Source organism: Condylura cristata, unplaced genomic scaffold (genome assembly GCF_000260355.1).
Source record: "Condylura cristata isolate star-nosed mole 26May11 unplaced genomic scaffold, ConCri1.0 scaffold00019, whole genome shotgun sequence".
Lineage (NCBI taxonomy): Eukaryota > Metazoa > Chordata > Mammalia > Eulipotyphla > Talpidae > Condylura > Condylura cristata.
In genome coordinates, this window is record NW_004567120.1 from 29736140 (window position 1) to 29763059 (window position 26920).

General features: G+C 39.9%; 1 protein-coding gene and 1 long non-coding RNA gene across 2 annotated transcripts in view; both read right to left on the reverse strand.

The window, feature by feature from the left end:
* The window catches only part of LOC105853827 (fibrous sheath-interacting protein 2-like), a 40297-nt gene extending 16087 nt beyond the window's left edge, over positions 1 to 24210 (reverse strand). Inside the window, exons 1-10 of the mRNA XM_012727046.1 lie at positions 24096 to 24210; positions 22924 to 23065; positions 22145 to 22255; positions 21645 to 21756; positions 18265 to 18330; positions 16986 to 17077; positions 15388 to 15418; positions 14237 to 14310; positions 9121 to 9169; positions 5313 to 5349 (exon numbers count right to left, since the gene is read on the reverse strand). Coding sequence (XP_012582500.1) covers positions 5313 to 5349; positions 9121 to 9169; positions 14237 to 14310; positions 15388 to 15418; positions 16986 to 17077; positions 18265 to 18330; positions 21645 to 21756; positions 22145 to 22255; positions 22924 to 23055 — 704 coding nt within the window. The 5' untranslated portion in view covers positions 23056 to 23065; positions 24096 to 24210. The remainder of the gene's footprint in view (positions 1 to 5312; positions 5350 to 9120; positions 9170 to 14236; positions 14311 to 15387; positions 15419 to 16985; positions 17078 to 18264; positions 18331 to 21644; positions 21757 to 22144; positions 22256 to 22923; positions 23066 to 24095) is intronic.
* Positions 24211 to 24600: 390 nt separating this feature from the next.
* On the reverse strand, positions 24601 to 25834 carry LOC105853859. The gene is made up of 3 exons (XR_001145609.1): positions 25764 to 25834; positions 25339 to 25500; positions 24601 to 24667 (listed from the first exon to the last, which is right to left on the reverse strand). It is a non-coding gene; the product is annotated as an uncharacterized LOC105853859 (long non-coding RNA).
* Positions 25835 to 26920: the final 1086 nt, after the last annotated feature.

Below are 26920 nucleotides of genomic sequence, written 5' to 3' on the forward strand. Positions count from 1 at the left end.
TTGTCTTCATCTTTAGGTTTTCCTTATTGTATTTCAGTTCTTTCTGAATAGCATGAAAAATGATGGTTACCACTTTTGTTGCGCAAGTGCTAATGTGAGAATGAAGTGGTCTCTTGTCAGGCATGGGATCTGAATAGGTAGTATGACTTTCTGGTTGGAAGCAGTTTTGCAACTTGGGGCAAATAAATGAGCTCAGTTTCTTAAAAACTGTATATGTGATCTTATCATTAATGTGAACTGGAGGTTCAGATGTTGATTCACTTTCTCCAGATTCTAACCAGGGATGTTTTGTAAGATCTATGTCAAGTGCAGACCAAAGTTTCATTTTCTTCCAACTATCAAACCATCTTTCTAATGGGTCTTCATGTGGTATATCAATATTCTCTAGAGAGGTTCCATATGCTGATGAAGAATGTTCAATGTGACTAAACGTCATACAAAGTACTTTTAATACAGCATGTACAATTTCTTGAGCTACTATATGGATTTCTGACACAGAGAACATATGGTTCATCCATTCTTCATGTGACAGGTCATGTGGCTTTACAAAGGTAAGAGAAGCCTCTTTACCATTTTTATAATCAAAGTGACTAGAGGATCCAGAAGGTAAGTCTTTGAGCATCTGTGCTAAAATATGGGTAATTATATTTTCTGATGCTTTTTCTATTTGATACTTTTCTTCTTGACTGAAAAGCAAAGTATCTTTATTCAAATATGGCTCATCCTCAAAAAATTCCTCATTAGTAAAAGCTGGAAATTCAGTGTTTGCTTGGCATTGATGAAATGCTACTTTGCCTCCATTAGCAGTCTTTGTAGGTAAGTACATATTTATTTTGTACTTAAAACCAGCATTTCCCTTTGTCAACCAGTGATCAGGAAGCTGTTCTTGTAATTTTGCTTTTTCATGTTGGACAGATGTAATCAGTACATTTTCCACTAATCTGTCTATTTCTTTATTTTCATCTTCAGAATAAATTACCATTCTAGGAACAGTTACAGGTGGAAACAGACATGTATAGTTGGGACCATCAGTTGTCCTAGCACTGGTGAATTTGTTCTTTTCTTTAGTGCCAGGAGGAATTCTCAGTATGGCGTGTCTTCTCTCTTGGACACCTGTTTTTGCTGGTCTCTGATGTAGCTGAGTCAAGATATCATCAAGTAGACAAAGGATGATTTTGGTTTCTTCACTTGCAATGAGCTTTTCATTATTAAGTCCAATTTGTATGTAATCTAAAATACAGCTGATTACTTCCTCTATGGCATCAGTCAGAGAGGGCTTAGAAAAAATATTTGACACTAAGGTTTTAATTTCTTCTTTGCCCATAAAACTGGCCGTATCAGATTCAGCACTGGGCTTCTTTCTGCCAGCTCTCTGAAGGTATGTATAAGTTGGATCTTCCCTGTGTTGCTGATAAGCAGGAGTAGTGGTGATTTTAAGATGAGCAAGATCATTTTGCTTCAAAGATACAATAGCCACCAGTTGTTCTAAAATCATACGAATCATGCTATCTGCAACTTCACTGATGGTATCGGCCATATAAGACATTGAAACGTTTGAGGTTTGCTTCTTGGAAGCTGTGAGATGTTTTTCACTGACTGCTATGTTTGTTTTGAAGTTCACTGTCATACTTTCTTGGGAATATACCTCAATACATTTTTTCTCAATGGCAGATTGCAGCTTTGTCAGCACATTTTCCACAATTTCAACTGATGCTGAAGAGATAGCTACGTTGAAGGGCAAGTCCTCTTTGTCTGTATTGTTCTGGTCGGTCAACATTTCCAATGTAGCCGAGGACAGAGGGGGGATAGCCTGGGTTAATTCAGACATTATCTCATGAAAAATGGTTTTTAAAATCAACTCAGTTTCCTCTTTTAGATAACATTTAAAGTCAACACAACCATCTGGTAACTCCTGCATCTCATTTATGGTTTTTGCTTTTTCACTGGAAGGCAATGAGCATCCTGAGTTACAGACAGTGGAGGCATCTTTAGATTTCTTTCTGTATGTTTTTGCTTGGAGGGAAAGGTGACTATCAGGTGTAGAAGGTTTAAGGTTGAGGGGCTCAAAGATCTCATTATATTTAGCCTCCAAGACTTTAAATTGTCCTTTCTTACAGTACTTTTTCTTCATACCTGTGTCTTCTTTATGGGCAGAAGCCAGGTTGAAAGATATGTGCTTTTCTGACTTATCAGCTATGTTTGCACAGAGCTCTGCCTGAAACTTCTGACTTGTTTTATAAGGAAGTATCTCACTGTACGTGCTATAGCAGTTCACACTGTCTGAGGAGGAGGGGAAAGCATCAGGCATTGGAGGTGTAATGTTTTGTAACTTTTCTTCATGTTTTGTGATGGCTGGGTATAATATACTGGTCACTGCAGCCACGACCCAGGTCATTGTGTTATGAATTATACTGTTCAGTTCTTCAGAAGTTACCTGGAAAGGAGGTGAGCAGGGATACAAGGGAAATGAAATATGAAGTTACTCCATTTGGGGAGCAAGGACTAACTTTTAATTCCTTATGCCAAACAATGCACAGCCAGAATCCAGCCATGGTGTACAGCAAGAACACAGGAGAGGATCTATTTAAGTAACACTTGGTTTCAAGTTGGTATATTCTGTATGGTTATGTTCTATTTAGGATCTGTGTTTTGAATAAGCATCTCTTTGATTTGAAATTCTTTGAAATTTTATTTTCAGTATTTATTACTAAGGATAAATGGCTTTTTAGTTTAAAAAAAATAGCTAAGTGGTTGTCTTGGCTCATAGAAAACAAACGCTCCGGCAAGAAGACAGACTGTGTTGATGATTCAAACAATATTTCTTTTATTTTAAAATTGTGCATATGTGTGTGTCTTTTATTGAGGTTAACTTTGGTTTAAAATGTGTTTTAGAAGTATGGGGTGATCTTCCTCCTCAGGTGTTGTTACCTTACTACACCTATCACAGAAGCACCCACAGTCCTCCACCATAGTCCACTGTTCTTCCTCCTCCCCCGGTCCCCTCTCCTCTCCCTCCCCCTCTGGCAATCTTAGTTCTATAGTCAGCTGTCTAGGGTTAGTTCTTGCTTGGCTTGATCTGCCTTAGTTTGGTTTCTCTATATTCCACATATAAGGGACACCATCCAGTATTTATTTGTCTTTCTCCTTCTGACTTATTTCACTGAGCATAATCCCTTCAGCTTCATCCATGTTGCCACAGATGGCAACTTTATCTTTTCAAGCAATATTTCTTAAAAATATAAGCCAGATTACCTCTAATAAACTACTTTATGAAACAAATCTGCAGTCAAAGTACTGATGTTTCATGACAAAGATAACAGACTCTTTACTTAGGCACCTGGTTAGCTAGGAGGCAAGGGTGAAAAATAAAGACTCCCCAAGTCAGTCTGTTTGCTCTGTGGCTTGCCTGCTGTTGGCTTCTTCTGTTAATTGACTGTGTTTAAATGACTACAGCTACTTGTAAGGTTGAACTGATGGGTGACAATCAGCCCTGATGATATAGGGAAAAGAATAGGTTTTGGGTCCACAAAAGATTATCAGTACAATCTGTCTTGGCGAGGGAGACAGGACAGCTCAGGAAGTAAAGAAACACAGTAATCCAGGTAGAGAAGTAGGGCCGCAGTAGCACTGGGATGAGTCCAGTAAGGTCAGCAAGCTGAACAAGAAAGGGAAGTTGGGTCTCCTTCAATACGAGTTGAAGGAGAAACCCAGTGATGAGACTTGAATCATGACCATTTCCTCAGTGTAGGCTGGATGAGAAGCAGATACAAAACTCTCTACACGTTTATGTAATCTTATTGTAGATAAGTCTGGGGACCATAAAAATCATTCTGCCTATAATAGGACTAGTTTCTAAGTTATGACCGTCAACACAGCCAGATGAGGAATGTGTACCATCCACAAGAACTCTGCTTTTCAAGGCTATAGATACAAGTCGAGGCAACAAGGTCCAAATGCTTGGCATTCAAGATATGCACTGTTGCACATCCTGGAACCTGAGCCCCAGATCCCGTGGACTGTTCCTGGGTGCCTTCCAATCATCTCTTTAGTTAATTTCCAATCTGTCCAAGTTTAGGCCAACACTCAAAGTTAACACCTTGCTGTCTGTAGCATACTCTCCTGGCCCATTTCCCTGGCCACCTCAGGGAAAATTCCCAATTCTTTTAATGTACTGATCCATGTGATAAAATACGGTAAATGTGACAAATATACAGATACTATGAAATTTACCATCTGACCACTTTCAAATGTACAGTTCAGCCACACTAAGTTTACAATGTCGTTCAAACATCATCACTTGATGTGTCTTTTTTTCTTACCACCAATACCAGAAAATGGATGAGTATGAAAACCCGTGTGGGATGACAATATATGATTGCAGAGTACTTGCCTAACATAAGCCATGTCCTACATCAAACACTTCTGAGAAGAACATCCAAACATTGATAGATAAGTTACTTACCTTCTTGGTCTAAGTCTATTCCGATACATTGAGCTAACAATGTCAACATACAGTATTTTCTCATGAACCATGCACAGCAGACTTACATCAATAAGCATTTCTAACCTTGATATATAAACTATGAGCATTCTTAAAGTTTTTAATAAAGTGAAACATGGTAAACAGAATCTGATTTTTTAGCTTAAATCGAGAAATGGTCTTTTAGCATTATGTCTAGGTCTTTGTGTTTGCTGCCTATTCTATGAACTACACAGGGATATACATGAAAGAGCCTATGCTACTCTCCTCTCTTGCTCATGACCATTGCCTCAGATGAGCCCCAGAGTTAGGGCTCATCAAACTCACCCTCATATCTTTATCTGGTCCCAGTTGCAGCTTTCAGGTGACCAGCTCCCTTCTTTTGATGAAGTAGCGATTTTCAGATTCTTATTCCCAGAAGAGAGAGCGGCCCAGGCATTGTGACTCCCCTGCCCTTGGGGAGGATGCTCAGCCCTGAGCCAGATATGCAGTGGTACCCAAAGACATTTCCCTTAATGGCTGCCCATTCTGGAGCTTTTCCCTCAACGACCAGCCCTCTCAAGGCTCCCCAATCTACCCTCCTGAGAATGCCTGTCCAAAGCACCAATGAGTGGTAACTGGACCTCCTTTTAACAATACATTTGGATTCTGCAAATCTCAAGGACGACAAAAAGGCAAAGAAGGAGACTGGGAGTGAAAGTCAAGGACGACAAAAAGGCAAAGAAGGAGACTGATATCAACAGATGATTGCAAGCCATTTGGTTCAGATTTTCCTCTTATAACATTCTAAAATACGTTTTGATATGTTTCTTATCAATTTCATTGTACTCACATTTCCTTGACAGCAATCTGGACAGCAGTTTGGTTTTCTGAAAGGTAAAGAGAGATTGATTTTATTACTTATAGTTGATGGTTTATGTAATTCAACCCTCCCCCATCGCTAATTCCTAATTATTGAATCAGAATTCCCCTTTGTGCTTAGGAGATTTCTTCCCCTTCCTGGCAATTCAACAAGCATAATCTCTTCGTCTCCCACTTACATACTGGTCCCAGAGTATAGGGCATGCTCTATTATGCAGAGGAGTAGCATAAATACATCTCTGGACTCATATTTTTCCAGGACTCAGTTTTTTAGGCCAACTCCAAGACAATTTCCTTCTTGTAGATCGTCTGAAATCTAGTGCTCCCAGATTTTTCTGCCTGCTCACTCTACCTCATTTCACAGCGGCAAGTAGAACCGAGGGAGCCCTGTGTATTGCCACTACTTGTTCCCCCCTCCCAGGTTTTCATCCTGAAGGCATGCATTTAGGTAAAAGCAAACAGCAAAGATCTGAGAACAAAACTAACCAAATAAAGGGAGTACGTTTCATATAAGACCACTGGAAACTGGATAAGAGTATCAGATACAAGTTTCTGTGATGTTTATTGGGAAGTTTCATCTACTTTCCCTGATCTTAGGTGGTTTTCCCTAATTCTAGATAAAATAGCACAGTAGTGTGTAGAAGCCGTAGGTCGTTTGTAGTGCTAGCTCTCTGATACTTAAATACAGAGGTCAGTAATATTAATTCCAATCTGTTCAGAATCTCCAAAGAGAATTTTTCACAATTTAATTTGCTGTCATAAAAAGTTCACACACCCGGCCCTCCCTGGTGGCGCAGCGGGTTAAAGCACTGCACTGAGAAGCTAAAGCCACTTCCGCATGAGTTCGATTCCTGCCTGCCCCGGAGGCGACCACATGGTGTGGCAGACCACTCCTGACCCGCCCGCTGCTCCCCTCAGCAGTGTACTTCGTCGATCTGCCTGTTCTGCTCCCCAATCTGTCTCTGGTGAAGCCTCTCACCGCCCCAAGTCTCTGGCCTGTACCCCAGTTCTGTATGCATAAATAAATAAATCTTTAAAAAAAAAAAAAAGTTCACACACCCCCGCCCCCAACCTCACTTTAGTTCAGAAGATACCTAAAAGATATCTTCACATGCTTGGCCAAACACTCCTGAAAAATCAATGTGACAAGACTAAATTTTAGTGTGTCTGCCAAAGCCTTCCGAATATCTACTTTTTGGTGGGGACTTAAATACAAATGATTATTTTGTTTGATTCCTGAATATGCTTTTAATCAAAAGTATTGCTTTGTTTTTTAATATTAAAAATTTTAACATATTTATTTACCTACTTTAAATGCAACTGGTTTCTACCTATATCTCACACTGATAGCTTTAGGTGATGTCTGGTACCAATTGATCACTCTTACAGTCCCTTCTCTTGTCAAACCCATTTCCTCACTCTAGTGGGATTTGAAAACAGCATCTCTATAGCAAGTATTAGTGTTCCAATCTAAAAGCCAACCACTACACAGCTTCATGGGCAGTGCTCCCTTTGCCTGGCATTTTATCACAGCTTCATGGGTGGTGCTCCCTTTGCCTGGCATTTTATCCACTTCCTGCCCTCATTTTATTATCTGGAATTCTTGTGTCTCCCTGGCTTTTCTCCTGATGTTCTTTGAAGTGCAACTGCTTTATCTTGATATCCCCCCCAATACCCATGTGCTTTCTCAAGAAAGCTTGACAAATCAACTCTCACGAAACATGTTTTACATCTATGTATACTTCTCGCTCCAAAATGAGGTCTTCGTGTGCAACACAGACCTTTAGTGGATTTCTGCAACTGGTACCCAGTTAAGGATTTTCAGTTTATCTTATATGGATGTTGTCACAGGTGTTCAGAAGAATTATTGACATGATACAACATTCCTCCTTAATATCACTCAACTCTTACCCAAAGAATGAATGCAGACTTCTGAGCACAGCTTTCTGGACAACAGACTGACTCACTACCTCCTACTCTCTCTCTCCTCTTGTCTTCCATTCCACTCAGAAGGACACAGTATCTACATGCAAAGCTTACTTATTACAATGACTTATTCCCACCATTATCTTATGATATAATATTTGCTTTCTCTTCTCTCAATCTCTGGTTCCTAATTCTGTGCTATGAAGGACACTGTATATATGCCTTTTGTGTTAGCATTAGGGGAAAAGGGAGCTAAAGAGTTGAGTGAGGAAACAAAGAAGGTAACTAGCAGATCTAGTCACAGCTGAGCCTTGGGAAACAAGGAGCTACATCAGAACAAGAGGACTAAGACAAAGGCCTTGAACCTGTATTCTTCTCTGTAAAAGGTAAGGAATGTGACATGGCTGCAGAGGGCAGAGCAGGCCAGATAGTATTGTTGGCTGGGTTTTGTTACGCTGGCCTAGCACTGCCCTTAATATAGGTAAAGGTAAGGGGGAAGGTAAAGGTATTTTAACTGTGTATATGGTTATGGGGGCTGAGGAGAAGCTCCAGGTCACATGTCGAGTACATCTTAGCTGAGTTAATAAAAGAGTAGCCAGAGCATTTGATATTAAAAAGATTCAAGTGATTCTGTAGCTCTATAGGGGGCATGGGGGCAGGAGAGAGAGAGAGAGACAGGAATTAACACTTAAGAAATTATGCATAATCATTATTCTTTCATTTATTTCTTTAGAACATCCCAATACTGGGCTAGTCAGTCAGTTTCCTTCTTCCAACATCCTTGAATCTACCCCATGAGCTCTCAGCAAGTCAGAGAAACTGACTTGTCTTACTTCTAAGTTCAAAATGCTCTCTAGGAAGCTTGGTCAGAATGTGAACACCGTTTCCCAGCAATTCTACACTTCACTTTACCCAACTATTTTCAGCACAGTTTGGAATCTCTAAATGTTATCCTTGATCTCAGGAGGATTGTTAAATTTTTTTTAAAGATTTATTTATTCGTACAGAACTGGGGTACAGGCCAGAGATGCGGAGGGTGAGAGGATCCACCAGAGACAGAGCGGAGAGCAGAACAGGCAGATCAATGAAGTACACTGCTGAGGGGAGCAGCGGGCGGGTCAGGAGAGGTCTGCCGCGCCATGTGGTCGCCTCTGGGGCAGGCGGGAATCGAACTCATGCGGAAGTGGCTTTAGCTTCTTAGTGCTGTGCTTTAATCCACTGCGCCACCAGGGAGGGCCCGGATTGTTAAATTTTTAAAAGATTGGATTTGTGTGCTCCATTAGGAGTTATTTTATGTGCATGAAATATTATTCAAGTTTGAGGGGAGCAGGAACATAGCAGCATACATAGCCAGCAAGGGTTAAGGAGAGAAAGGGCCCTAGGCCTCCCCACCCTCACGACACCAAATCTTGTCCACTGGTCTTTATTTTGTATCTTTGGAGACTGATTCCTTTGGATTGCAGTGGAAATATCTTTAGAATGGGGTAACAGATTAAGTCATTAATGTTATATAGTAAACTATTGTCTTTAAGAAACAACCTCAAAAGGCTCAAGTAATACATGTTGGAATGGGAAAAGGAGGAAAAAAATAGATGCAGATCTCAAAAAGCTAACCTGGAGAAAAGAGGTGCTGCCTGAAAGGGGGAGAAGGCTCTGTACTTAAGGGAAGCATAGAACCAGAGCAAGAAGACAGAGAGGAGGTGGAGGAGCTGAAGGAATAATGCTGCCTACTTTACAACTGTAGCTTAGTCCTGACAGGATTTTATGAGAGAATGTGCCCTCAAGAAGCACGCTGGGTAGTCATAAAAATGTTCATTTAAATAACTACTTATTAGACTTAAGTAGATACTTACTTAAGTGATGAGTCATGAGGAGACGTAGTTTTCTGAGCTGCAGGTAGATCTTCAAAGGGAAAAGGAAATTATTATTTGTTGATGTCCTTCACAGGTTATTTGTAAAATGACAACATGTCCTAATAGGTCTATTCCCTGCTGCCACTGTTGTTTCAACCACTCAGAGACTTCCAAGAGGCATAAAATATACTGCAAGATCTAGGGCCACTGTTTACATTAGCAGTCTCATCTCTGGTTATTCTTCTCCACATACAGTCTCCAGAGACATTGAACAACATGCAATACCCTATCCTTGACCTTATGATTTCTACTGTACCTTGGCGCCACCTCCTTTCATTCCTATCCTTTAGGATTCATTCAGCTCACGTCACGTCCTTCAGAGAGCCTTCTTAAAGTCTGCCTAGGCAGACAAGCATCTTCTGTCAGTGCTCCTGAAGCACCTGACACCTGCTTCTGTGCTAGGACTTACTATTCTGTATTGTGATAACCACTGTACAGTGCGTGGCATATGCTAAGTCCTCAATCAAATTTATTTGTTGAATGAATTCTTTAACATATATGTTGATTCAATGTTTGTTCATCACTCTGCCTCATTGGTCTTTTCCACTCAAATGCTATCTATTCTTTTTTTTTTTTTGTCCCAATAAATATATAATGAAGATAAGTTCCAGTGATCTGCTTTAAAAGCCTTACTAAAATTTTATGTACTTTTTTGAATTTCTTTGTATAGGAATATATTTTTGCACATGTACAGGCTTGGGAAGGAACTGGAATTAACTATTCACAAACCTGAAAAATTAAGTGTAAAGATGATGCTGCCCTGGTGGTTTTAAAAATGTTTACAATTTTTTGGATAGTCTTCCCTCTAAGAGGAAAGGCTAATTCTCTCCCCTTGAGTACAGTTGGACTCAGTTCCTTGCTTTGAATGACTAGTATATGGTGAAAATGCAGGTGCCCAACTTCTGAGACTTCAGCCCTTCTCTCTTGGCTTACTTACACTGGGGAAAGACATGTGCCATCTCATGAAGACACTCAAGAAGCGCTCTGGAGAGGCCCATGTGCTGAGAAACTATGCCCTCCTGGCAACAGTCACAAAACTGAGCCTGTTCGAAATGAATCCTCAAGACCTAGTCAAGCCTTCCGGTGACACAGCAGCCAGGATGACCAGAGCCTCATGAGAGACCTTGAGTCAAAACTACCAGCTAAGTTGTTCCCACCTCCCTGACCATAGAAACTGTGAGATATTTTTTTTTCAAGCTACCAAGTTTTAGAGTGATTCATTTAAGAGTTATAAAGAACTCCTGATGGTTTCTAATAATATGATGTATTAAATAAGCTACCCTATCTGTAAAACCTATTAGATATGCAATGGGAATCTGATAAAAATGCAGTTACTGTGGAGACTTTGATATACCTCTCTGATAGCTGGACATATCTAGTAGACAGTAAGAAAAGAGTCCAGTAGACAAAAACTTCACTAAAGGGATAGTAAACAATATGGTCAACTGATATAACTTAATATTCATCTAGAGCTCTTGTTCTTCAGCTAGACAGTATACATTTTGGGGTACCTCCATAGAATATGTTCAAAATATACAAAGAAAACCTTAACAATTTCAATGTGCTAAAGATTCAGAGGGTTACATTCTCTGAACCTAATAAAGTGACCCAAAATATTAATTTCTTGATAACTGAGAATCATACTTATGGATAGCTTTTAAATCAAAGAGGAAATTTAAAAGGAGAAAGTATAATCAACCTGCAAGAGTACATTTTATACCAAAATCTATAGGCACAGCTTTTGTTATTTCCTATCACTTTTGGTGTAAGGTGTTCTTTTCATTGTTTCTCCTATTAGCCTTAGATCAGAGTCCATAACTGCTTGTTAAAGCAGGAACAATTTAATGAAATAAGAAATATCTTTATCTCCCATTTTACATACAAGTAAACTAGTAACTTATCTTGCTCAAGTTGTTCATTATTAGATTGTTATCTTTCTTCCTGTGTGGATGCCTGTGGGCCCTTCAAATTCAGTTTATTCAAAGCTGAGCTAATTTTTTCTTTTCCAAACCTGTTCATCCTTCTATATTGTCTGTCAACTGAATGACACCACTATTCACCAGCCATTCAGTTGCATAGTCTGGAAATCTGGGTGTTGTCTTCAACTCCTTCAGCTCCCAAATCTCCTCCACTTGACCTCTCTAGTCTGAGTCTATGCCCATCTCTCCATTCTCACTGTCACTGACTTTTTTCAGGATTATTTCTAGCCTCGACTACAGTAATCATTTCTTTAATTGTAAGAAGAGGTAGCATGACATTGTGGTTTGTTGAGTTAAGAGAGACCTGGATTAAAACGCAGCTTTGCCACATGCTGTGTGATGTAGTCAAGATAGGTTACTAGTTTCCTTGTATATAAAATGGTAGATACAGATAGTTCTTACTTCATTAAATTGTTAAGAGGTTTAAATGAGAAACAATAAAGAGGTTAGCATAGTCCTTATACATGTAAGCATTCAATAAATGCTGTTGCTTTCCTTGTTTCATTGCCTTCAATCTCTTCACCTATAATTCCATTATCCCTTTTTTTGAAAAGGCAAATTCTGATCATATTATGTCTCTGCCAATATTGTTCAATATTTTTCCTTGGATAATAGGATGAAAGGTTGATTTTTGGGCATGAATCTACCAGAGTCTAATGATATCTACCAGTTAAGTTCATCTTCTTCAATTTTCTAACTTGCAACTTTAGCTAAACAATTTTTATTTCCACAAAACACACTATGCTCCAATGTCTAGATCTTGGTAAATGTATTCTCTTTTCCTGTATTTCTCTTTCCAATTGTCTGCCTAGAAAATTCTTTCTCATCCTTCACATCTTAGTTCAACTTTGGTCTTTTCTGCAAATGCTTTCACTTACAGTAGACATTACACAGTCTACTTTGTATCTCCATCACTGTACTTACATTAGGTTGTGATTATTGGCATGACTGTTCCCCACTAATCTGTAAAATGCAGGACAGAGACCATGGCTTTTCTATTTTGTGTGCTATTCAGCATATCAGTGTCTGATATATAGTAGAAGCTTAACAGATGTTAGTTGAATGAGGACTATAAGATTTACTTAACTATTACTAAAGTTTACCTGACTGAAAGCTAACACTTGATTTCTTGGACTGTTTTTCTTTCAAATCAGCATGTGTTACCTACATATGCCATGAGAAAAATAAAAACAAAGAAAATACTCAAAGGAGTTTTTCAAGAATTTGAACATTAGCTATTTTTCATATTTAAAATATATAAACTTAAGTGATTTTAGAAGTCCATCTATAACAAATGTACGTGTTTTGATTTATACTATATACATTACATACAGAATTCAAAAGCTTATAGATTCCATTGGTATTCTAAAGTCATCTGACCAGTAGAAGGTGATCAGTTGACAAACTAATGGGTTATAACAGAACATGTGTGGTTTTGAGACAAAGGTAACTACAGGGGAAAATGAGAGCTGGAAGGCAGAGAGCAGGTTCTCAGCATACATGGAATGTAACTCTCTGATTTGGCCAAGAGCTCTTACTTCTTAGGTAACAAAGTAGATTAAGTTTTTGTCCCAGGTTTTAGAGCTGGACACAAGCCATCAGATGTGTATTTCTTCACACTGACAGGATGGGTGAAATAAGTCAGAAAACGACATTATTCTATTACAATAAAATTGCTCAATGTATTTCTCAAAATAAACTAGGTATTTGTGACCATTTGATATATTCATATTTCCCAATATTTTAAAAGTCTGCTTCCAAACTGATAATTCAGATTTGTTTATTGACTTTTTTTTTTCCAGGGGAGAGCACGAACGCAGTCCCCCACTACCACAGATTATGCAGTTGAGTTTCTCCCATCTGGGGAAATCGCAGGGGTCAGCACATGCGGAGAGCACTGGATAAGCGTCACCCTGGGAAAACCATCTTTGTGATCATGGCATCTCCCCTGCCAAGTAACTATGTTGTTCATTGACTTTTTTGGTAAAGGACATAGTGTTAAAATTGCTAGCCATGTTACACGGAGGGGATACTGTGTCCTGGCTAGTGGAAAAAGTGACTAACTCCTGATAGCACTTACTAAACTAGCACTAAATAGCTTGAATTTCTGTTTCCCAGATTCTAGATGCATACGTCGACCCAGCAGCAGAGCCCTGTACACCGCAGGTATTTCACAAATGTTGGCTTTACAGGGACGCATAAGGTGGCTAATGCGTTATACCTGAACAGCACACATAACTGAGTCTGTCGCTTATTAAGCACTTAACAGAGGGCATGGCAAATGCTGCAGCTTTCTTCCTGTGCAGAATTCCCTTAGGAAGACTTAGTGAATTTCTTGCTTGACAACATCTCCTCCAAACCATGTTAACTTTTTAGAACAAATGTGCCAGTTGATAGAGTACTAAGGGAACCAAGGATATGCATTTAGTTCTTCTAATGACAAGGTGGGAAGCTACAGGGGCAATGTATGTTGTGATTAGAGGTTGCACCCTGGATGTCTATGACTAACTTCTCATCACTGGCTGCAAAGGGGATAGATAAGGTAAGGCGGTATGGCTGTCTCTCTCTGCTCAAAAGTTCAATGGGTTGCTTCCTTTGCAGGCCACAGGTCTGTACCTTGAAGCTCTTGAAGCTCATCATTAGGAAGCCTAAAGCGTAGGGGCTAAGTGGGATCACCAAACAGAGGCAACTATAGCATTCAGTCTCAGGTTCACCACTCTTTACTGTGCTTTTTTTTTTTTTTATCAAGCCAACACTAGTTTACAATATATATGACCTAGATGAAATCTCAGTACTCCTGTTTTGCTATCTTCCCATTTGTTACTGCATCTCCCTGCACTTTAGATACTAACATAACCGATATCATGAATGCAGCTAGCCTGAGTAGCACAGGATTGTGACTGTGGGTTCGCATTCAATTTTTATGGCACCTCACTATCGGGGGCTTAATTTAGGGTGTAATGAAGGCTTTTGTGAACTGTCAATTTAATGAATGAAACTGTGTTATACTAATCTTGATCATAACATCATATATCATTTGTTCTGTGTCTATCTAGGACAAACAAAATGTTACTTGCCTCAGATTTGTGACCATCTTGTGAGGAGTGTCTGGAGACATTTGCTTTAGCAGACACATTTGTACTTTTAATACCTAGGGGGAAGAAGACATTTCAATAATAGTTCTCTATGCTGAATTACCATAATGTCTAGAATTACCATAGTCCAGGATGTATTTATTTACTCAAGTTAAGGTACCATCTCCAAGTCTAAAATGCCTTTTCTGAAGTTTCCTGTCTATAAACTTGAAGGGTTTCACCACTGACATCAGGGACAAGACTGAACTCCCCAACTTCTGGTCCTAAGTTCTTCTGCTGTATCCCCCACCACTCCTTCTACCTGGTCCACAATGAACTGTTCTGCAGTTGATTCAGTAGGCAAGGGGGAACCCCAAACACTTTAGAGAAGGAGAACTCTCGGTCCGAGGGGGTAGTGTGGGGAAATTACACTCAGGGCAAAATGTGGTCCAGATTAATGGGAGGAAGAAGAGCTTGGATGCACGGTGTTGTGGTAGACAAAGGCAGAGGTGGTATGAAGGGATGGAGGGAAGGGTTATGAGAGAATTTCAGGAGGTAGTTGAGATAGAATGTGCTCACTTGTGGGTGTAGAATATAAGCAACAGGAAAGAGTCAAAGATGCCTCAAGTCTGGGATGACTGAAGACGACAAATCTAGGTTTTGCTTATAGGACTGGGGGTGCTAGTTGCCTGGATGTCCTGAAGTTCTTGGTGATTGTGTAGAATATGCAAGAGAGCAGCAGAGATATAGCTAATCTGAAATGCAGCCCCGGAGAAAGGAGGAACAGGAATATATTTTTATGTCTGGGGAGAAAGGAAGGCAATTGAGATGGAACCTTTTACAGGGACAGTCCTCAGCACTGGGACCAACACATAGCAATCTGTGAGGAGCTTATGGTGCCTAGCAGTGCAGGTGGCCACAGCAGGGATTCCAAGTTCCCCAGGCTGTGAAATTCCAAAGGGCCCAGATACCCAGCAATCACTCAAAATGTGGGATGCTAACTTTAACAATCATGAATAGTTTTTATATCTTCTTGTATCAAAACAGTCACAAGACTATGCAATCAGAAAAGAGGCATAACTCAGAAAATGCACAATTACTGTGATTTAAGTGAAAGGTAACAGAACAAGTATGAATATTGTTCATTTCCTTACCTTCATCACTTAAAGTAAATGATGTACCTTCCTGTTTCAATATTCAAAAGAAAAACATTCATTAGTAATTAAGCTTCTAAAAGAGACTCTTGCCACTTTAGAGCAATCAAGCTACTAAGTATCTCTCCTACTTCCCCTTACTACCACCCCCTGCTCCCCCCAGCCCCCCCAATTCCTAGCAGCTATCTCTGTGGTCCCAATGCTCACACATATTTTATCTACCTTTTACTAGATATCTCTCACAGGTACTTACCTGAACTAGTTCAAATGAAGCTTATTACGTACCCAAGCACTGCCACCCACCCCATCTTTCCAAGCTTGCTCCTCCTCTGTCTTCCATATTTAGTTAAAGGTATGGCAATCTATCCAGAAAGCTTCGAGCTGTTCCATCTATTTAAGACAAGAACTGCTGATTCCAGTCTAATGCTTATGGAGTACATTGCTTGAAACTGAAATAAGATATGTAATTCCTGACTTGAAGAAGTTTCAGTCAGTAGAGCACACAGACAACACAATACATTGTGATGAGTCGTGAGACAGAGGTAAGCACGAGCACAATGGGGACACAGAGAAAAGTATCTTCATCTTCAAGAAAACTTATTCACAACAATTCCATCATTATCATCACTGTCTCCCTCGTCTGGATCCATGCATCTAAGTCCTTACATAGCCTGACTCTGAAACATTTTAGTCCTGTGGCCTCTTGCTCACCCTCACCACCACTGCCTTAGTTCAGGTTCTTGTCATGTTTACCGGTCGATGCAAAACTATCTTGCCTCTAAATCTCTTCTCTGCATCAACCACACACTGCAACCAGATTACCCTGGTAAATCCCAAATTGATACCTACTCCAAAAACTGCAATGCTCCCTAAGGCTGGGAGGCTACATTCACACCTGGACAAAGTATAGCAGCCCCTGGCTCCAACTTACCTGTTCTGTCTCCTCACCTGCACTTCCCTGGCTGTGCTGGCCACACGCCCATGCTTTCCCTTATTGCCTTCACATCTGTCTGCCCCACTGCTTCACTATGTCCTCATACCTGTCCACCTGCACATTTCCTCTCCCTCACAATTACCCCTCCTTCACTAAAGTCTTTTCGATGTCTCTAGGCGGCGGGCTCTAATCTTCTGAGCTCCCACTGCATTTTGCTCACCTCTCATTTGACCATCAGGGCTTCTGTGTATGTGTGTCTGATTCCTGGGTAAGTCCTCCAAGGACTGCCATGTCTTCCCCATTTTTGTACCCCGTGTTCCCTACGTATTCCCCTTCTTCCCACCTCTAGCTTAGCACAGGGCCTGGCCCACACCACGTCTTCCTCCTTCTCCAACCATCTCATCGCATGTTTAAATTATTTCTGTTAAACTACACGGTACATTTGGCAAGAAGCTGACTCAGAACCTTCTCTCCCAAGGTCAGGGTTCAGACCTGTGCCTCTGACGGGCCAGCTATGTTGGAAAAATGGTAAGCCCAAAGAAAGAAAAGTTTGCTAGCTTATACAATACTACACACCAGTGTCACTGCAGTCCAGCTGCTTTAAGGAAGTTAACTAGATCAATCACTGATGAATACAAAGCATCTGAGACATAGAACTCTCTACCTTTTGTTCTGTTATGCTGCTCTGTACATCATGAGATAATAAGATTGATATTTTTTTGGTAGATGTCTTGGAAAAACTTGGAGAGCAGTGATCTGAAAGTAAATGAAAGAGCAATTATTTAATTTTTAAACAATGTTTAAGTCCAACTAAACAATAAACCACACTTCTTTTAAATGAACATTTTGTTCGATTTCGACTTAGACATAAATTCATCACCACTATCGAGATAAACATTTCCATAACCTCCAAAAGTCTTCTTCTTGTATCCCTTTCTGGTCTGTCGCTCTACATGTCCTCTAGGCAACCACTGATCTGTTATCACATAAATTACTTCACATTTTCTAGAGTTTGCTAGAAATGGAATGGGTTTTTCTCATTCAGTATAGTTATTTGGAGATTCATCAATATTATTGACTATGAATACATGACTCCTTTTTATGACTGAGTGGTATCCCATGGTCTGGACACACTCTAGTCTACCTATTTGCCTGTGGAAGGGCATGTAGGTTGTTTCCAATTTTTTAGCTATTATGGATAATGCTGCTATGAACACTGATGTACATGTTTTCTATGTGGGCATAGATTTTCATTTCTCCTAGAAGTGGAATGCTGAATCATGTGATTGATGTAAATTTAACTTAAATTGCCAAACTGTATTCAAAGCAGCTGTACCATTTTATATTCCCACCTGTAATTTCAGAGAATTCTAGTTGCTTCATAGGTATTTAAATTTTAGCCATTTTGCTAAGTGTGCATTGGTACCTCACTGTAGTTTAATTTGCATTTCCCTAATGACTAGTAGTGTTAAACAGCTTTTCATATGCTTATTTTCCATCTGCATGTCTTTAGGAAAATGTTTGTTCGTGCCTTTTGCCCATGTTATATATATATATATATAGTTACAAAACACACTGCTCATATATATATACACACACATGCACACATATACATGTGTACTACGTATTTCCCTGTATCTTACTTTTTTTTTTCCTGCAGTGAGCATGCCTTCTAAATGTATGTCTGGAAAGTCCTATTTTGCTGTGCTGATTTTGGGGGGCCTGACTTATATGTGTAGCCCCCAGATGTTACCATAGCCCTCAGACCTTTTGTTTTGTAGCTGAAAATGTGTACCTTTTTACCAACCTGCTCCTATGTCACTTGAGCTGTTGCTTTATAAGCCCAGAAAGGGCTGAAAGTCTAGCTGGGGGCCGAAGAGGGGAGGTTCCCTACCAAATCCAACTTACTATTTTAATACTTCTAATCAAAATATTTCACTTACCTTTTTGTCCTTGATGTGATTGGTGGTCATGGGATGAGTCAGTCATTTTCTTGGTGTTTGAAGTATCTTAAAGAAACATAATAAATACAACATTTATTTTATAGAAAAGATGAAAAGTTAGCTGAGATGGATTCTATTCACCATATCCTTTCATGTGCACCAGGAAGAGAACAATATGCTAATCAATCTACATATGGGCTTGTGGGCAGCAATGGGAGAGGCGCAGTGGTGGTCTGTAATGGAAGGCAATTTAGATCCCTCAGTGGACGTCTGGAAATGTGTGAAGATATTTGTGATCTATTACAATTAGAGAGGGAGTTTGCTATGGCACCTAGTGGGTAGAAGGCAGGGCTTTTAAATACCATACCATGCTTAGGACAGCCTCCTCAATAAAGAATTATCCCACCCAAAATGTCAACAGTGGAAGAGTGAGAACTCCGAGGATGAAGAGAGATGATGGGGAGACAGGATGATCACCTTCCTAATAGTCTCTTGATGAATTACAGCTAAACTCTGGGGGGACAGCGTTGACTTCTGGGAGAAGGGACAGACTTCATCCCTCCATCCTGCTCAATGAGAACATGGTCTTTTCTCTGGGTGGTGATGCAGGCCAGTATAATGACTGCGCTGGAGACTCTCTCGTCCGCAGAGGCCACACCAATTCATGGTTGCGCCTTAGGACCCGGCAGAGGCCAGATACATACACCTCATCTGAGACAGAGATGACCACAGTTCCTGTTTCTAATCGCTTAGGTGGACAAAAGGATCACAGATTCTGTGTATGTAAACTGGGTTTGCACCAGTGATGCATCTCTTGGCATCCGAGTTGACAGCCTTGTTAGTTAGTGGTACCAGTCACTTTCTCTGTGCACAGACCCGGTCCTTCTGTCACCCTGTAATACTGTGACTGTGACTACATTTATATTGTCTTTTCCCCAAAACACCCGAGATGGCCACTGTCAGATGCAACTTTGCTCCTACTGGAAGTGGAAGTTCACAACGGCAGATGCACTCAGCAAGGAACTGCTAAAGTGCCTCTGAGCCCAGGGGCAGATGTGAATGGCTCCTGAATTAGTTTAGGAGCTTTTCACTGACTCCTGCTCGTAAACTTCATTCCTTCATCCTGCTGTCATCCTAAGGCCTGTCCTGGTAAACGTTCTCTTGCACGCATTCTTTCTCTCACTTTCCGTCTTTTATTTCCAGTTCTCCTTCAAAAACTTCCTTCTCTTGATCTCTGTTCTTTTCCCTCGCCCTCTCTTCCCTCCCTTTTCTTCTGTCCCTATTTACCTGCTCTAATTCTTCCCTCTTTCTTTCACTGTCTTTGAAGTAGCTACCTTTAAAAAATGATTTTTATTTATTCTTTCCCTTTCTATCTGTGAAGTACTGATTTTTACTGGGTTCTCCTTAGAAAAATAAGATCCATTAAAAAACAAAACCAAACCCTGACTGGTACTTTGTAGATCTGCTCCCCATCACACAGCATTGTACAGAATTTACTGGCGCCTCCTCTCACTCTCTCATTCCCCTTTATCAAACTCCCCCTTTGACTCATCATCTGAAACCACTTCCCTTTCCACCTTCTTTCCTACCCCTTCCCCATCTTCCTTCTTCCTTTCATTTCTCCCCAATGCCTTTGTTTTTCTCTCCATTCCTCTCTCTTCCTCCTGCCCCCTTCATTTTTTTTCGATCCTTTGCCCCTTCCTCCCTTTCTCACCTACGCTTGGACCCACTTTCTACCTTCTCTTGTTCTTTTTTTCCTTCTAGCTGCATTTAAAGCATTTTTGGGTTTTTTGTACCGTTTTATTTCTTATTTTAAAAACCACGTGTCTATCATCCATCACACCTCTATTTCTCTTTCATCTATCCTTTATATATCATCCATCTATCTACCATCCCTCTCTCTCTCTCAACTCTCATTCACCTACCTGTCTATCATCCATTTATCTTCTATCTACATCATCCACCTATCTCTCTCTAGTCCATCCCTATTCCCACCATCCATCTATCCATTAGTAATTACCCACCTCTCATCCTCCTAATGTGTCCTATGCATTCAGTCTATCCTCATTGTACTGCTTTTTCTACCTGGCTGTCCTGTTTGAAAGTGTTTATGTACTTATCTCTCTAATCTAGCTTGGTTTTCTCTTAATGAATTTTCACCTTTCATCCTTTCTGTCACCCCTTCTCCCAGCTGTATTGGATTTTCTCATTTCTCACTGGCTCATTTTTCTTTCAAATTCCTCTCTCAATTCTTTTCCTCTTCTCTCTTTTTTTAAAAGATTTCTTTCTTTATGCATACAGAACTGGGGTACAGGCCAGAGGTTCGGAGGTAGTGAGAGGCTTCACCTGAGACAGAGCAGGGAGCAGAACAGGCTGACTGACGAAGTACACTGCTGAAGGGAGCAGTGGGTGGGTCAGAATAGGTCTGCCACGCCATGTGGTCACCTCCCGAGTGGGGATCGAACTCCTGCTGCAGTGGTTTTAGCTTCTTAGTGCTGTGCTTTAACCTGCTGTGCCACCAGGGAGGGCCCTCTTTTCTCTTTTTCAACTGGTTATTCTTTTTACATGTCTCCCTTTTTTCCCTGTACTCTTTCTTCATTTTATTAAAATGTATTTTTCCTGTATGCTTTTTCCTGCTCTTTCTTTCACACTTTTCCTTGCCTGTTTGCACCTCCCCTGTGCCCGGTCTCGTATCTGATTCCATTTGTTCCTTTGCTTTCTTCCCACTCTCTCACCCAGTGTTTGTTTTCTTATGGCCTTCTGTTCAATTTTTTCTTCTCCTCTCTCCATGGCATTCTTAACTGCCTCCTCCTTGCTTTTTTCTATTGCTATTTCTTGCTGATATATTTTGAATGTCTCTTAACTTTAAGACTTTTCTCCCCTCAAAAAAAAAAAATTGCTTCCTCTTACTAACTTGCTCTCCCTGTTTTGTATAATTGTTTCTTATTGCCCTGAGTAAAATTATTCCTTCTATTTTTCTTTCATTGTTTCCCTATCTATCTGTTTCGGTTTATTTTGAGGGTGGGGGGGGATGTTTTCTCTTGTTGGATCCTTTTCTCTCCCTCTGTATTTCTGTCTTTTGCTTTCTATCTTTTTTTCTTTGTCATGTCTCCTTTGTAAACCTGTAGTCTGGGTAGTCCTGTCCACTGAGCCACTTTACCCAAGCATTTGATTTTTATAATGTAGTTAGTGTGTGTGGACACATTCTTTAAAGTGGTTGAGTTGTAACTAGAAAGCGACTTGCACAGTGCCTGGCACAGGTAGTGTGAGTTTCTAGGATCTCACTATATAAGCATATGGAGGGGGGTTTACTAGGCCCCAATATTTAATGTACAGATACACATCTTTAACTTAGATGTGTTGTCTATTCTCTCTCTTACCTCCTATTTCATTGTTTTCAGAGGTGATTTTCTCCGATTCTTCTTTCCTAATGTCACTCCTTTGCATTTTTTGTAAATGATAAGCGAGTTTTTTCTCTAGAAGTTCTTGTTTCTAAAATGTTTAAAAAAATATGTATAACATTTAAAAATGTATTATAACTGCCACTGGAAATGCAGATATTTCAACTATAATGGAGTATTGGAAGGGAGCCTTCCTTCCTATCCAAGGAAGGTAATATGAGTAGGTTTCCTTTAGTTTTCTAGCAAGAATAAGATATATTTTAACAATGAGATCCAAGTTAACCCACTTTCCAGTTTCAGGAGACTGGTCCTATTTTAGACCAGCCTTTGATGTCCAGGATCAGACGAGACTGACTCTCTTCAGCTGTAGCTTTGTTTGTGTAGGCCAGTTCTAACAATTTATACTTTAAAATATCAAAATTGGCAAAAGAGAAACCCTTTCCTCTAATAACCTTGTTATTGGTAAAAGCTCACTCTACCTTTTGGTCAGCTGCTTCTCTGAGCTTTCGACGTTGTTCCTCAATTCTTGCTTCTCTTTTTACTTCTTCCCCAATCTTTTTCAGCAGTAACATTTCTTTTATCTTCCAGTCCTAAGGAGCAAAATGTTACAGTAATCAGCTGATGATCTTTCATTATATTTTTGGGAGTATACAGTGAATGAGCAAATTACAGAAAATCAAGGGCCTAAGAGAAATTTGGTCAATAATGAAAATCTTTCACTAGCTTTTTTTTTCCTGCTTTTTATTGGGAATGTGTTGTTGGGTGCAATGGATGGCAAATGGAAGGAGGCTATTTTGTTAACGGAAGCTTCATTCAAGATGCATCTAAAAATAGTGTGGCAAGAGGGTTTTCTCTTATGGACTATGGGGTGTACAGCATATATAACCTGCTGCCCTTAAGTACATATTGACAGAGAAGCTAAACAAAAAGCCTTCTCTGCACTCTGAAGGGTAAAAATGCAGGCATTTTTATTTCTTGCTAGAGTTAAATTCCAAAACTAAATGCAGATGAGGTGTGACTGTAATGCAACAGATATATGTGTGCTATCAGTCTTACCATGTTAAGTAAAAACTGGTGATGTATAATAATAGCGATGAATGATTAAGTAGTTAATTATATCAAAAATCATTGCTGTTTTTAGCAGTGATTTATTTTTAGTCCTGAGGTAACTTCAGATAATATAGTGGGTGTGCTAAAAATGTTCATGAATAACATGAACCACACTGTCCCCTGATATTGAAGATTCAGTGCTTCTTACCGCTTCAATTTGTTTTCGGAGATTAAGTTTTCTTTTAATGTTCTCCTGATGCCGTCTTTCTTCTTCTTTTATATGGCCTGTACTCTGATCTCCTACAACGGGCTCACCCTTGTGCAGTTTTTTACCAATCATATCTGTGTACCTAAGTAAAAGTGTAAATAGAAATGAAGGTAAATTGAGTACTTCCCGTTATCTAATTTGGTATCCCCAAACCACCTTGGGTTGCGACTCCATGAACTATAAGAAATACAGTTTTTCAGGGACCTTTAAGCTAGCCTGGTCTACCAACTCACCACACTATTTATGTTACCATACTCTGCCATATCTAAGTCTCTACTACTGTGGTTCAATGTGGAACAGTTTGAAAGCATCTTACATGGAAATTATTCATAAATGAGTTGCTTTGGGAATCAGTTTCCAATGATGACAAAATTCAACTTAAGGACCGACTTCAAAAAACACAAACTGCCTTTAAAAATTAGTGGGTACTGACCTCTACATAATCCCCAAGTCCTTGAAGGGCCTCTGGTGCAGACCCCACATATAGGTCTGCAGATGACCAGGCTGGGACTGTTGGATAAGTATGTAACCTGACATATCATGACATGAGTCCGTGGAATAGAAAAGCCAGGTGAAAGGGAACTGGCGCCATGAAGAAGAGCAAGTACCATAACTGATGTCTCCTGGGGCATGGACTTGTCCTCTTAACGAAGACACTGAATGTGTACAGGTGATAGCTGAATGAATGAACAGATGTGGCTGGGGAATACCAGCATTAGATTAAGTTATAGCAACTCTCCCACTTCTACCTTGCAGTAATTTCCTAAAGCTTTAAAGTCTGAAATGTGCTCTCCCTCTGTTACCATGGACTTGGGGTTTTTACTTTTGGATTTCTCCTTCAAATCTCGGTTTGGCTTACCTCTTAGGCTCCTGAAAGTCTCCAGGATAATTTCTGAGGTAGAAATTCTCCTCCCTAACCTGGGTACCAAACACTCCCAATCTGTTGCCATTTCATCTCCTTTCCTTTCCTTTCCTTTCCTTTCATGTTGAAGAATGTAGGGAGTTCAATAGTATCTAATTATTTTATCCTGTTTTCAGTTCTTCCTAGTACATTTACAACTTTCTCCCCACCCCCAACATATCTGTGAAATCCGCATTGAGTTTGATCATACCTCTTTCTTAAAAACAGCTTTTGCTCTGGATTTGCTTGTGCATTTTCCTGTAACAACCACTCTTGGAACTGTGAATTTTCATATTTATGGGCTCTTTTGGTTTCATAGAATTTATTTACTTCTTTTTCAATAATTTTCTGAGAGGAAAAAGAGAACTGGAGTTTTTATATTGATCAGAGATAAACCTGCCTTTTGATGTGCCTTCTCATATTTAGGGCATGGGAAAATGCAGCATTTTATAAGTGGTTAATTCTTTTAATCTGCATTTAAGTACACTGTGACTCCACTCTGGGCAAGTGAAAAATTCTCTAACTGAAAGGTAAAGGTCTCATATTTATCTCTTATAGATCTATAGGTAGCTTGTATGTTACCTTTATACTTCTAGGTTAGAAAGTATTCTGAAGAAGACCAAATCTTTCTTTCAAATCATACACAAAAACTTAACAGGCCAAAAATAAGACAAATTTAAGTATTTAACTTACTTGTTCTCTTATATAATTTCTTTCAAAGTCTAATTTTAAACTGGTTAGATAATGCCTATATTTATTCAATTCCTTCAAAGTACATACGACCTATGGGAAAAACAAACAAACAAGAAACCCTCAAATATGTATAGAAAGTTATAACAGTCACAAAACTTTCTAGAGAATTAAGTTATAAGAACATTTTGTAACAATAGCATATGTTGATAACAATGTAGAAGATAATAGCTTTCTGTAATTGCTATATCATTGGAAATTTCTATTTAAATGTTATTCAAATACAAATAATCAGGTGTTTACTATTCCCAGTGAATTTATTAAAACACCAATAGATTAATGACACATAACCCCTCTCAAAGAATTTATTCTATCAAGCTGTATTCTGTTGGGTTTCCTTTTGTCTCTAGACTTCTCAAAGGTATAAGAAATATTCCTTGACAGGTATATAGTTCCATTATTACTCTTAGATCCAGAAGAAAGACACAGTACCTAGGAGGAGATATTTAAATAAAAATATGCATGTGTCTCAGTCATCATTTGATGAGAAAAGTTAAAATGGGGACTAAAGTAGATACATTTAGAAACACTAGCTGCTTGATTTCTCTTTACCCAAATACTTTTAGTAACTCATTGAATTTTTTATTAGGTACCCTTTATTGCTCAACTAAGAGTTAATACAGGCTCCCAGTGAAGTACAGAAGCCCATGCCTATCAAGTCCTTAGGTTTTAATCTAGTTAACAGGAAACAGGCTGTAACGCACCTTATTATTGCTGGTGACGTAGCCATCTTTCTTTAATCTTCTCAGGATATCTTTACGCCTATAATATGATTTTAAATGTGGATCATGCAGGCTTTTGTAGTTGGTTTCCAATAATTGACAATACGGATCAGACAGGTTAAAATCATAAGAAGGTTGATAAAGCTGTAAACACACAGATTTAAAAAATATTACACGTGCAAAATGAAAGCAGTCACACTTTTAAACCTCAATTTGTTGAGATGCTTAGGCTGTTCATTGAAACTAAAAGATGGGGTGAGGGAATACCAACACTACACACTTCAACGCATTTATTTGGTGGGTGACATTTAAGTTGACTCCAAGAAATTAACAGCAGTATTTCAATTTTAACAGCAAGCTAAAAGGGATAAAGAAAGTCAGGTAAGCATTATTAAAATCTAGTTTACCTTTTCACATAAGTTTGTAGTATAGAATACAGTATTGCTTCCTGGGATAACAGGAAGTTTGATGCCAAGTGGAAGATCCAATAGATTAGCAGCTCCTACCTCTGGAACGGGTGTTTTTGGCGAGCTCTGTCAAATACAATGGGAAAGGTTGACTTTTCTTTAGGAATTTTTATTAGTGTAGACCAATCTACCGAAATTTCCAAATAAACCAAAAATCACACTTGGGGGTCGAAAGAACCCGTCCCGCTGACAACGTAGAAGCCCTACCAGCTCACCCAGGTCACCAGCCCTCTTTCTGTGCCCCACCAAAGGAGAGGCTCGCCAGAGGCAGTCTTAGCCGTTGGTAGCCCAGGGCCGGGGAGACAAGTTGAGGAATCACGAACCCGCCATTTTCCCCTACCCGCTCCTGAGATCTCCGCCCCATTGGTCCTCCAGGTAGCTCAAGATCCCGCCCAGAGGTCAGGATGAAGAGGACCTAAAGCAGGGCCACTCACGGTTTCGCACTGGTCCTTTTTGGCATTTAGGCTGCTTGTTGTCGCTTTATTGGCTGCGGCCTGAGCAGTCTTACGGCAGTTGCTTAGGTACAACTCCATGGCCACCCGCCAGCCCCCAGGCTGGGGGCTGGAGCAGCAAAACCGTGTTCACTTCCGTTCTTCACGCACAACCTTACAGCTCCAGGTCCAACTTGAGTCTGGCACAAGTCAACAAAGTGGTCGCCAGGGTAACGCGTCTCTCAAGCCACGCCCCCCCACTATGGCGCATTCCAGGCGTGTGACGTTTTCAAAAGGCGCCGCCGCAACTGGCGTCGCCCTCCGTTAGAGTGGAGGGAGTGGCGATCTCGCGTTGTCTCCGTGAGCCTTTTGCTCATGCGTAGAACCCAAGCCTCTCTGTTAAGTGTCCCAGAAATGGGAAAATTATCCGGAAAGTTAGTTGTGAGATAACACAGTTGATTTTTTTTTTCAATCCGTTTGAGACCCACACCAGTAGTTTAAACTAAACCATAGTGTATCAACCTTTGTGAGTGGTGAGCTGACTTACAGCAGCTATGCTTTCTATTCAATTAGTGTCCACGAGTTGTTCTAGGGCCAAAGACCTGACTTTCCACATCTGCCTGCCTTGTAGACACTGTGCCAGGATCCCCTTTCTCCTAGGCATGC